Source organism: Bemisia tabaci, chromosome 2 (genome assembly GCF_918797505.1).
Source record: "Bemisia tabaci chromosome 2, PGI_BMITA_v3".
NCBI classification, from domain to species: Eukaryota; Metazoa; Arthropoda; class Insecta; order Hemiptera; family Aleyrodidae; genus Bemisia; species Bemisia tabaci.
The window spans coordinates 58,008,348-58,020,906 of NC_092794.1; the positions used below are offsets into that span (position 1 = coordinate 58,008,348).

The window sequence follows — 12,559 nt, forward strand, 5'->3', positions numbered from 1 at the left end:
CCAGGCGGAGGCGTTTCATATTTTACGCTCGCTCCAAAGTCACTTTAGGGCTTGACACTACTTCTTCCTTAGTGACCCAGCCTCGAGCTGTTTAGTGCCCAGCACTCCTCTGACTTGCTGGCTCCATTTGATCTAACCCTCGTTAGTGCCCAGCACTAACATGTAGGTCCCAACCCTAAGCTCGTTTTTTCCGTGTCGACTGCCGTGCTAAGGAAGAACGCCGTATGAGCATTAGAGAGTTACCAAATTTTCGTCAACGAAATGTTTATTTTTTATGAAAGTTACGAATATTTCTCCTTGAAATGTTCAGAAACTTTGGGTGAAATTGTGAACAAAATTATCAGAAAAATTGGGAAAAAAATATTCATATATTTACCGAGAAATTTGGCAACGCCTGGTGGTTCATACGGCGTTTTTCCTTAGGACGGCAGAGTACGCTGCCGTGCTGAGGAAAAAACGCCGTATGAACCTTCAGGCGTTGCCAAATTTCATTTGATGAAACACGAATTTCCTGATAAACTTATGAGTATTTGCCCCCCAATTTTTCAGACAATTTTGTACGCAATTAAATCTAAAATATCTGAAAATTTCAAGGAAAAATATGCATGATTGTTGTCAAAAATCCATGTTTTATTCGGGGAGATTGGCAACTCTCGAATGTTCATACGGCGTTTTTCCTGAGCACGGCAGAGTACGGAGGTGCGACGGCGCGGCGGACGGTGGCTCTCGAGTTCCGAAAAGAAGAGGAAAGCGGGGGAGTGTGTTGGTGAACAAAGGACTAGCAGCGGTGTCGTTATAGGTGGCATCCGTGCGTTTTCTTTTGTCTCACTCGACGCGGCACTGCGGCGGCGGCGGCGATCGTGACCTAGTGAGCACATCCAGGACCAGTATCCACTCGAGCCGAGGCAACGGCAACCGAGTTGGTCGCGGATCGCGCCAGCCGGCGCTCGCACCGGTCACCGCTGCTCTGCCGTGTCACAGGAAAGAGTAGTGACAACCAAAATCTCCCAACAGAGTTTCCTGCCAAATTTCACCCCGAATACTCGCAAATTTTCCTGTGAGAAATTTAGCGACGACCGATTGTTCATACGGCGTTTCCCACAGGGAAACGTATGGTGAAACCAATGTGTTAAGTGCCTGGATGGGAAGAGTGCGGATGCGGACAGGTTCGCTCTCAGGGCCCAAAAAGGCAGCCGACATTCTTACACAAAAAACACTAGAAAAATGCAGTTGCACTGAAAAAAATTTCTTGGTGTTTTTACCAAGGTCCGTTGGTACCTTTACCATCTCACTTTTTTATTACCAATTATTGGTAATTTTACCAAGACAGGCTGGTAAGCTTACCTAAAAACTGGTATTTTTACTATTTTTTTGTCAGGTAAGAATACCACTTTTATTGGTAATCAATTCCCGGTAACTTTGCTATTTTATCTCGGTAATTCTACCACAGTCGATAAAAAATATTGGAGTTTTTACCAGGGTCCAGTAAAATTACCGAGAAAGTCATTATTTTACCGAGATTTCTCGGTAAAATTACCAATTCCATAAATGGTAATTTTACCAAGAAAAAACTGGGATCAAATAGAACCCTGAATTCTCAGTAATTTTACCCTTTTCTTAGTAAATACACCGAGATTTTTTTTTCAGTGTGCCTATCTTCAGATTCTAGTATCAAACCCAGATGGCCAAGAATGGTCTTAAATTAACGTCTTCCGTACAAGTGAGTAAAATTCAGCCGGCCGACAAGATTCAGGCCCATATTCATAACCACGTGCTCTGAGTGCTAAGCCAAAACAAATAACAGATATCCCTGAGGATCTCAATTACTTACGTTTGAGAGAGGAGGTGGTGGCTGGGGAGCTGGAAGTGACGTCACCTGCGATATACGCTTATTCGATTCATCCTCTGCCATTATCCCTGCAATTACACAAAAATGATACATTAGAATCGGGATAGCACAGAGTTATATGAGACACGAAAAAGTTGGTGGGAGGGGGCGATAATTTAACACAACAATTTAATATTTAACACATAAATAATATAACACAACATGTAACTTTATTTCGAAGTTCCAGAATGTCTTGGAACACTTGGGAATTTCACTGGGAAACCGTGGGGCATTTCCTACTGAATTACACCGATTTTCCTTCCGATCACGGACAAAAATCAGAAAAATTTTAATTCGATATTGCAGTCTTGTTCTTTTGAAGAAATAAATTGTCAGAGTAAATTGTGCGTATATGGCTGGAAAAAAAAGTTTTTTCAGCCATTTTCCCCATTGCGATTGTCTCAGGAACACACAGGAACGTCTAATTGAAAGTGTGGTGCGAAAAAGACGCGCTATGAGAAAGGTATTGTGAGGCGAAACCGAGCCGCGACGCACAGTGAACTGACGACGAGTCAATAGGAGAGGTCGAACAAAATTTGGAAACTTTGAACGCTTATAACTCCGTTCATACAAAACTTGGGTGTTCTAAAAGTGATTCTATCGGTTTTCTTGGGAAATTTTCTTCTAGACGCATTACTTAAACAGGATTTCAATTTTTTTTTTCATTTTGGGAAATCCTGTTTTTCCCCGATTTTTGACTGCTAAATCCTGATTTCATAATTTTTCCAAATCCTGATTTTTGGCGGAGAAAAATTAACGAACAGATAACGCATACTTATTGGAAAATATGCGGAAAGCCGACTTTTTTCAAATCCTTTTTTTACGACCGATTTTTCCTCAAATCCTGATGGGAACGGGATTAAATCCTGATTGACCTCAAATCCTGTTAGATTCGGGAAAATCCTGATGCTAGACACCCTGTTAAAATTTAAAATATGACGGAATAAACATAAAAATTTTGGTTTCAGTCAAAAATTTTATGTCCAACCTCTCTAATTGACTGGCCCCACTGTGCGACATTCCCTCGTCGTTAAAGCCTCAAGGGCACGCAGCAGCTTCGTTAGCTAATTTTCATTAGCGGTCGGCAGCGGCGTGTGTTCGTGTGTTGATACTGGGGCCTCCTCACCGTCATGCAAATTGGAAGACCACACATCGTTGAGGAAGGACCGGTCGTTCTTGACGCAACAATTAAATCAAATTTCGAGGATTTGACGCGTCGTTGGACGTCGAATACGACGTCGACGTGCCTCGCGGAGGGCATGGGCTTGGGCGCTAATGAATCCCGTGCGAGTTCTCGCTTCGTTAGAGTTTATAACGAGACGCTGCGAGAGAGGGAAAAAATAGGAGAAAAAATTGAATAATTTACGCCGTTCAGCCCTGAAGAACGTCCGACACACTCTGGAGGGACGAGTTTCGTGCCTTTCAATACGTCCTAACTTTTTGAAAGAAATGAAGGGAGCGAGTCCGTTGCATACACTGCCGTGCTAAGGAAAAACGCCATATGTATGAACATGCGAAAGTTGCCAAATTTCCCCGAATAAAACATGCACTGGAAAAAAAAACCACATTGGATCTAGAGTCCAGACTCTTGAAAACATCGACAAGAAAAAATACTCTTGATTTAATCAGATTTTTCAGAGCCTATGTCAAATCCAGTGGCGTGCGGTCCGGATAAGCAAGGCAAGCACTGCTTGCCCAAAGATTTCAAAAGAAAGAAGAAAATTACACCTGTTAGATGCATGTTTTACATTTTAGCAAATATATTTATAAAGCGTGTTCAGTATGTAAATTGCATTAAAAACAGAAAGAGAGAGAGACAGAAATACGTTTAGTGCCACTAAAGTATAGGTAAGCACCAGAGCGGATGGAGGTGGCGCTGGCGCAGCGCGCTGCGCGGCCTGAACACGGGCCGACTCATGCGCTGGAGAATCGCTTGCGATCAGCTGAGCGGAGAGCCCCTGCTCGGCGGCGGAATCAAGGCGGGCGGGTAGAGCGGTACGTTCCGAGTCCGAGCCCTTCGCTGCGCGATCGCAGCTCGCTTCTCTTGGCCATCTCTTGGCCCGTCACCGCAGCGCGCTGCTTCTGCCTCCGATGCGCTATCTTGCTCCCTCTTTCCGTCGCGGTTGTAATTGCTCCTACGGTGCAAATGCCCTTAAATTCTATAAAATTTCCCTCACTTGATCTGATTAGTGATGAATTAGAAAATTCTCAATCATGTTTTAAACGCAGAAAATTCTAATTTTCTAACTTATTTTTCTAATTTCTAATATTAAACTCAAAAAATTCTAAATAATGTAGAATAAAGACTACAATACCTCAAATAAGTGGCAAAATTAGGAGTTAAGAGCATGGAGCCGTCCTCTAATGCTCAGTAACATTTGAAACAAGTTGAGTAAATGAAATCATAAGCAAGAGAGAAAGTAATAAAACCACAGTTTTTCAAGACGTTCCATCAGATTTCATCCGAAAAATAGAGCAAATACCGTAGAATTTTAACAATTTTATAGGGAGGCTCCCTGAGGAGGGGAAAGAGACTACGTTAACCCCCCCCCCCCCCCCCCCCCCGGATGGCGAACGCTAGAGCTTGCCCTGTCACTAAACCCACCGCACGCCACTGGTGAAATCAGACCAAAAAATGACTCTTTTTGACCTGACCTCTGCACCTCTGAATGAAATTTCGCACACTCTTTTTGTTCACTGAGCTGCGTTGAAAAAGGAAATTTTACTTTTTTTTGGATGCCTCGTTCAACTGTTATTCAGCTTTTTTTTAAGTTCGGTCAAATTGACAGACATTAGCACCTTCGGCCATTTGCAAATAAGACGAGAAGGTTGACTAGGAACTTTCTGCAGCCCTGAATCATTGAAAAACACGTGAATTGAGTGCGGTTACGTTCGAAACGGGTTGTATTTATTTATTTATTTATTTATTTTTTTTTTTTTTTTGAACATGAGCTTCTGAATGAAGAAACGATGCAAACATAAACGAAACAAACGGACTAATTGTGAGAAGGAACAAGCACGAACTCGAGTGAATCATCGAGAAGCATCCGTGAAAAAAAAAGGGAACGTGGGACCAAAAAATGATAGGGCACGGCGCGGCGTCACCATTCTTCTACAACATCACATCATAGATAATGAAATTTACTTCCTTGAAAAAAAAGGAGAAAAAATAAAAAAGATGAAGTTTTGGCCTCTCATAATGCCGTGCTTTAGAAGAACGCCGCAATATCAGTCGAATGTTACAAAATTGCCCTGAGTAAAAATGTAGTTTTTAAGAAAAGTTATAAATGTTTTTTCCTGGAGATTAATGGATAAAGTATACTAACCTGTGGGTAAATTTCTTTGAAACATTAAAGAAAAAATATTCATTTTTGTAGCAGATTTGAAAAAAAAATTGGCAATTCCCGAGTGCTCATACAGCGATTACCTTTTGTCGGCAGCATTTAACATTTGAAAACATGCCGCATGCTTAAGAAGTCCAATTTACGTGCAACAGATTTTCAGACGATTTAAATGTGATACCACATCGGCATTCGATGGAGAGATCGGAAACATTCCACTACGAGTCATTATTCTTGGCCCTCTTCCCGCTTTCATCATAAATTCTCTTAATTCTAACGTTTCAGAAGCTCTGACCATGTTTTTTTAATTTAAAAAATGGGCAAACGAAGATATCGCCTCGAAATTTTCTATGATTAAAATTGAGATAAGTGGAGGTGTGCTACGTTACATACGCAGATAAATACGCATTTTATTTCGTACGGTCATCGTTAATTGACTTCATTAACATAAGGCGTTACGAGATAACTATTCGACCATAGGTGATGCCCATATTGCCGCTAGTTGGATTGAAGGCGCTTAACACTGCGACAATGAATCGACCTCGGTGCGCCCGTTGTTGGCGAGTCGCTAATCCGTATTAGGATCGCGAGTCATAATTTTCAACTACCTCACGGTTTTATACAGAATTTGAGGAAAAATACGTATCGTTATGGCAACCTTGCAAAATTACAAATCATGCTTACGTTTAATATCTTTTAAAAAAAGATAAAATAAATAAGAATTAAGGTAAATATCGCCGCGAAATCCTCTGTTATGAAATGACTTAGGGAAATTCCCGGAAAATTATGAGAAAACGAGTTATTTCGCTTGAAAACACAACTAGGTAAATAAATAGACACGGGATATGGGTAGAGGTAAGTAACGGCACAATCGGAGATAAATCGGGTTTCTTGTGCATGGTCATGCATTTTTTAGTTTACCGAAGGCGCTTTGAGATAACTATTCGGCCACGGGTGCTGTCCACATTGCCGCTATCTGGATTGAAGGCGCGTCACTTAGCGACGACAACAAGACCACGCTGTGATCGCTAGCACTGCGCGGCGCGAATACTCCCGTAAAACTGGTAGTACGCGTGATAATTCTCGTCTCGCTTCCCGTTTCTATCATAATTTGAGGAAATATATGTATCTTAATTGCAACCAGGCAAAATCTCCGATCATGCCTACATTTATCTCTGGTTAAAACGGGGAAAAAGAAACAACAAAAAGTGACCAAAATATCACCGCGAAATCCTCTGAGATGAGCAATGATTAAGGGGAATTCGCGGAATATCTGGAGAAAAACTGTCGCTCATTTAAAAAAAAAAAAAATTAATAGAAACGGGACACGGATGGAAGTGTGCAACGGTGCAATCGGAGGTAAATCGGGTTTTGAGCGCGTAATTATGCAGATTTGACTTGACTTGAAAGGCGCTTTGAGATAACTATTCGTTCATGGGTGATGTCCATATTGCCGCTATCTGGATTGAAGGCGCGTCAACTTGTAACGAGTACACGACCAAGCCGTTTTTTGCCCTGATCACGCGATAAATTTTCGCGTGAAATTGTGGAAGCCTCCTAGATTTTGTAGAAGCCTTTTCTATTATTTTTTCTTCCTTCACTTCGAATCTCATATTTTGTTACGTACCGAAACACTGTAGAAGGGTTTCCCAGCGAAATATTCTAGATACCGAGAACAGTTTCCACATGGAAGAATGTGCACCCCTGACTACATAAATGCGTATTTCGGTTTGCGGCGTTGCAGACCTCCTGTCATATTATATTTTCTACAAGAACATGAAGAATCTTCGAACGTTTTTTGTAAAAATTTCAGTGACTTCCTCTCCATAACGGCAACCGAGATACGCATTTTTGCAGTTTCGCCAAGAATATTGGATTTCAGGAATCAGGGTGGAGCTAGAACCGAGGGATTGCGTGGGTTACTTTTTCATAAACTTGTCTCTGTTTTTCAATTTACTCGGACATTTATTCCCGTGCCGAGACACTTAGCTAACAGCAAGAAATATGACAGCGGTTGCTCAGTGATTACTTTAACTGATTTTTTTTTATACTCTCATCCTAAAAAAACAAATGATGCAAAATAGTGGATCCCCTCCACAGAGACAGGAGACATTTTGACAGGATCAGCTTCATAAATAAATATACTAAGCCTTAATTAAATTCTTAAATGATTTTTCCATGAGACAGTGCTGAAAAGAAGGGATTTACAGACACTGAAAGTATCCATACTGAAGGTTTCAGTGCCTAAGTGTGGAGTACTCATACAGAGGGGAATTCTGAAATTCTGTGGCGGAGAAAAATTTGGTCTTTCTGTTTAAAACACTCTGAGGTGTAAAATTTTAGAGTAGGGAGTGGGTACTCTAATTAGATTGGTATAGTGTCTGCCGAAATTTTACCTTTCCTCTACCTTCTACCCTTGTTTTTGTATATATTTGACTATTGTGCAGATACTACCATCGCAAGTTGTTGTCAATGAACTCTCACTGGTAAGTTTACCAGTACACTAAACTTTAACATTTGTTACATTTGCATGCAATTGTAAGTACCCCCTCAGAAAATTTTATTTCATCTGCGGTTAACATTATCTATAGGTCTATTAAGTATCCTCTAGCAAATAGATGCGTTGCTCTAATAAAGCAACAAAAATAATTGGGCAGCGAAACTTTTTGGAAAGCGGATCAATAAGTTCAAGGGTGAAAATCGTTCTTAACAATGCAATCACATAGTTGCGAACAACTTGTGAGTTGCTGAGGCTGAGGAAGTATTTGTGTTCTGGTCAGTGGTTATGACCTCCCGTGCAACCACTGTTTTGGCGCATGTTCACTCAAGGCACACATCCACTCAAAACAGCGAATCCCAAATAAGTAGATAACAACATTTCAAAGAGCACATCGTATTGGTCTCATAGTGAAGACCCAACACGTAGCAAAAAAGTGCACCCTGATATGCGAGTGGCTACGTTGCTGTCGTTTAGTAGGAATCAAGGGACAACCGGGGGGAAACAGTGCTGTTACAAGCAGATATATAGAACAGTTTACTACAGTGAACTTTTAGAAGTACTACAAACTTTATCCGATTGGAAATTCTAGCTTGCAATCAGAATTTGGATGCAGATTTGTTAAAGGGTCAGATTGCCTAGTAACGTAAGCAGTAAGTGATGATACCTTTGGATTAATTTAGTGTTTTCTACAGGACTCTTGATTGGACATAGTTGCAGACTTGTAAAAAATTTAAATTTGGCCAAAAGCCATTCTGCTGATGGCAGTTGCATTCGCCTTAAAGATAACTGCAGAAAGAACCGCCTGTTTCCAGCAGCAGTTACGAATCAGTGAAAAACCGTGGTAAGACAGGTAATGAACGAAGATGTGCTTAGTAGCCATAAAAGGAGGAAAACTATGCTTACCTAAGATGTCATGAAACTTCGTCACAAAAATGCGCTGCTTTGAAGAAGTATCCTTATTCTGAGGAGGATCATGGTGATAGATTTCTCGTTGATTCTAATCACACACAATTTACACAAGAGAATAATGTTGCACAAGGAGCAATATTATAAATGCAGCGCGGCACACAATTTGAGGAATTAATGAATTGCTTGAAGCTAACAATTAGCAAAGCCAATGGCAAAAACAACTAACTATTGAAGACCAATGAAAAACTGTGATTACTGACATCCACACGGCACTGGACATACATTAACATTCATCCAAAGCGGGAAAGATTTATTGAATTGAAGTATTGATACACGTATATGGAATAAGACATAGCACAATAATTATCTCCTTCTGCAGACGAAGAACATTGGTGAAACTAAATTTGAAAAATGAGGGAACTTCCAACTTTAACTTGGAACGGTAACAGATGAGTGGGAAATCGAACGTAGCACAGTAGTTACCTTCTTTCCGGGGCACAGGATACGATTAAACTTTTACGCAAAAAGTAAAATATCTTCCATGAGATACAAGGAATATCAAACGGACCAGCTCATTATAAATGTGGCACAACAATTATATCTTATGTTGTGTAATCAATATTTCCGATTGAAAAAATTTAACGGAATTAACACATTATGAAAGAGGTGAATTGCAAGGAGCGATGCTAACCTCAAAACCAGCAATGAAAAATATCGAGACTGGCTGACGAAAAATTGATGTAGCACTACGGAAGGATGAATTTTCGGCACTCGGAAGGTCAGGCCATTCGTTGCACATCCACATTTTGCACGATGCGAGACAGTTATGAAAATAATACGTAGGCGATCAATAACGACCGAACCGTTAACTGATAGGCATGTTAGTAAATTATAAACCCACAACGATGCACAGATTCACATGCTTAGCAACACTATATTACTTTTTTGTGAGGATATGTAATTAGTCCGACCGAAGGCAAAATCCAGAAAAAAACCGTCGCGAAACTGGTCCGCGCGAGTTGCAGTAAGGACGGGTACTGACAGATGACACCACCACGTTCACGATTCACACTGATGGTTGACTTTTCGGCCGTTCTGCGGCAATAAAAATGTCTCTGGAAAAAATATAATCAGCAATGGTTTTGTGCCACTGATAAAAGGCCAAAATTTTACTGAGTAAAACTTCAACGAACTTTAATATGTCACCGTGTATGGATCCAATTGAACCAAAAACTTGTGCAATAAAGTCATCCTAGCAATATGATGTTTTAATTCGATCGTATAATTCATTAAATAGAAATTTATTTTCCATAATAGTGTCTCGTTCAGGATTTAATTCCTCCGAAATCAGGAGTGGGTCGAAAGGGTTATTCTCGCACAGTTGGCAGTAGAAGAACACAATGGCCGATCCATAGGAAGACTGAGGGCAGAGACGGCAAGACTGTGCCAGAGAGTAAGATGCGCCGCGGAATGCTGCAACCTGACTAACTGAGGAGTGTCTAAGAGCGAGTTTCTCCTCTCATACTCGCACTCATTATTATATGCACTCGTAACACAAAGTATGTATTGGAAATGGTGCTTACGTGTTTTTTCTAAAAAGAACAGGAACTCCATGCAGGAATGAACCTTTAAAAAAATTGACCTAAAAGTTTTTGTGGAAAATACTTATTGATAGGTGACGTCCAGTCAAATTCCAGTCAAAGGTGGCAAAATTGTCCGTGTTCTTCTTAAAAGAATCTCGGGGACTGTTCGAGTGATCAAGAATAAAGAAAATATAACTCTTACCTGTTTAGAGGCAGGAGGCCATTTCACCAGTCAAATTTTTAGCTGTATATTGCTGATGATGAGTTAAGTGCAATAACGGCCCAAGAGGGGTTGGACAGTTTTTGCAGAGAACAACTTTTCGGATAACATATTTTGCCGATAATATATGAACAAATTTTCAATTTTTTTTACAATTTTTTAAAAAAGGAAAATTCAACTTTTACTTTCAATTATTTATTTTATTTTTTCTGTTGGCGAAAAGCGTCAGCTGTTTGTAAAGAAAATCACGTTTGCAAACTAAATAAGGCACTATACGGTCTTAAACAAGGAGCACGATGCTGGTTTGAAACTTTTGAAATAAAACTCCTTAAGGTAGATTTCAAAACTTCACCTGCGGACCGTTGCATTTACTTTTTGGATAGGGGTGATATTTCCAAAAATATTTACGTTATTCTTTACGTCGATGACGTGGTAATAATTTGCAAAGATCTTAAAACAATGATGAGTTTCAAACGCTATTTAATGAGTGAATTTAGCATGGTAGATTTAGGCAGCATTCGATTATTCTTGGGAATTAAATTCGAAAGAGGTAATGAAGAGATAACCATGAGTCAATGCGCTTACATTGACGCAGTCCTTAAAAAATTCAACATGAGTGATTGCAATCCTATTAGCAACCCTCTTCCGAGCAAATTAAACTTCGAAGCTCTCAATTCAGACGAAAGGTGCGACGCGCCTTGCCAAAGCCTTATTGGATGTCTCATGTATATAATGCTGAGTACTCGACCCGATTTAAGCACTGCAGTAAATATTTTGAGTCGATTCGCTAGTAAAAATAACAAGGAGCTATGGCAGTGTTTAAAACGAGTCCTGAGATATTTGAAAGGATCTCGTGCTTTGAAACTTACGTATAAACGAAATAATGATCATGAGCATATTCTAAGTGGATTTGTTGATTCTGATTGGGCAGGAGATTCAACGGACAGGAAAAGTACCACTGGGTTTTTCTTCAAACTGTTTGGTGTGTGCACCGTTAGTTGGAATACAAAGAAACAGAAATCTGTTGCTGCCTCGTCTACAGAGGCAGAATACATGGCCCTATTTGAAGGGGTTAGGGAAGCTCTCTGGTTGAAGTCATTACTGCATAGCGTAAATTTGGCAATACAACGGCCAATCCCTATCTATGAGGATAATAACGGTTGTATTAGCATTGCTAACAACCCGTCTAGTCATAAAAGATCGAAACACATCGATATTAAATATCACTTTTCCCGAGAGCAAGTTGAAGAAAATACTATTATCCTTCATCATTTGTCCACAGGTGATCAGCCAGCAGATCTGCTCACGAAGCCTCTACCAACTCCGACCTTCTTGAAATTCAGAGCTGAATTTGGGCTCCAATCAGCCAGTAGTACCGAGTGAGAGATTTGATGAGGTTTTCATCTGGGTTTCCCTCATCCTTGCAACAAATGTTGAATCTATTTTCTTTTCTTCCCAGATATTAGATAAAGTAAAAGAATTTTTTTTTTGACGTTTTAACCCCCCCCCCCCCCCCCCCAAAAAAAAAAAAAAAAAAAAAAGTCAAATTTACATTTCAAATTTACATTTCATTTTTCAATGTCAAAATTTAATCCCCAAGTTAAATTTTGAGGGGGCGTGTTGGCGAAAAGCGTCAGCTGTTTTGTAAAGTTTTGATTCCTCCAGTTTTTCATTTCTCAGTTTCAGTTCGGTATGATACCTTGCCCATAAAGGTGATCTAAAAGCGTCCTCCGAGTGTTATTTCTTTCCATACCACCTTTAGCTTTTACCTTTAGCCTTTATTTTCTTAGAAACCCATATTTGCAGCTCACATAGGTCAAAAGTGATTTTACGCAAAGACGGCTCAAGTACCTATCCGGCACTATAACACATAATGTACTTCTCAAATCAGTCGTTCAAAACGCAAAAATGGCATGGCCCGGGTAAACCTTTCCTATATCTATTATTTCTCATTTATAACAATATCTTTCTGTACGTACTTCAATCGTCCCAACTTAAACCTAAACCTAAGGCGGACTAACTTTTTTTACCTTAGCCAATACTATACAGCCAATTCAATTCGATGGAGGACTCGGCTCGATTCTTGGTTGGTAAAGTGTGAAATGTGGTTTAAACCTG

At 40.1% G+C, this 12,559-nt stretch overlaps 1 protein-coding gene across 12 annotated transcripts in view; it reads right to left on the minus strand.

Annotated features, from left to right (window-relative positions):
• Positions 1-9,741, minus strand: part of RhoGAP19D (Rho GTPase activating protein at 19D) — a 185,527-nt gene extending 175,786 nt beyond the window's left edge. For 8 of the 12 annotated variants that reach the window (XM_019040860.2, XM_019040859.2, XM_019040857.2 and 5 more), the window contains exons 1-2: positions 8,633-9,740; positions 1,832-1,917 (exon numbers count right to left, since the gene is read on the minus strand). In XM_019040860.2, coding sequence (XP_018896405.2) covers positions 1,832-1,912 — 81 coding nt within the window. In that variant the 5' untranslated portion in view covers positions 1,913-1,917; positions 8,633-9,740. Of the gene's footprint in view, positions 1-1,831; positions 1,918-8,632 lie in introns of all 12 variants that reach the window. The other 4 variants (XM_072295927.1, XM_019040852.2, XM_019040861.2 and 1 more) reach the window with 2 other exon arrangements.
• Between the last annotated feature and the right edge of the window lie 2,818 nt (positions 9,742-12,559).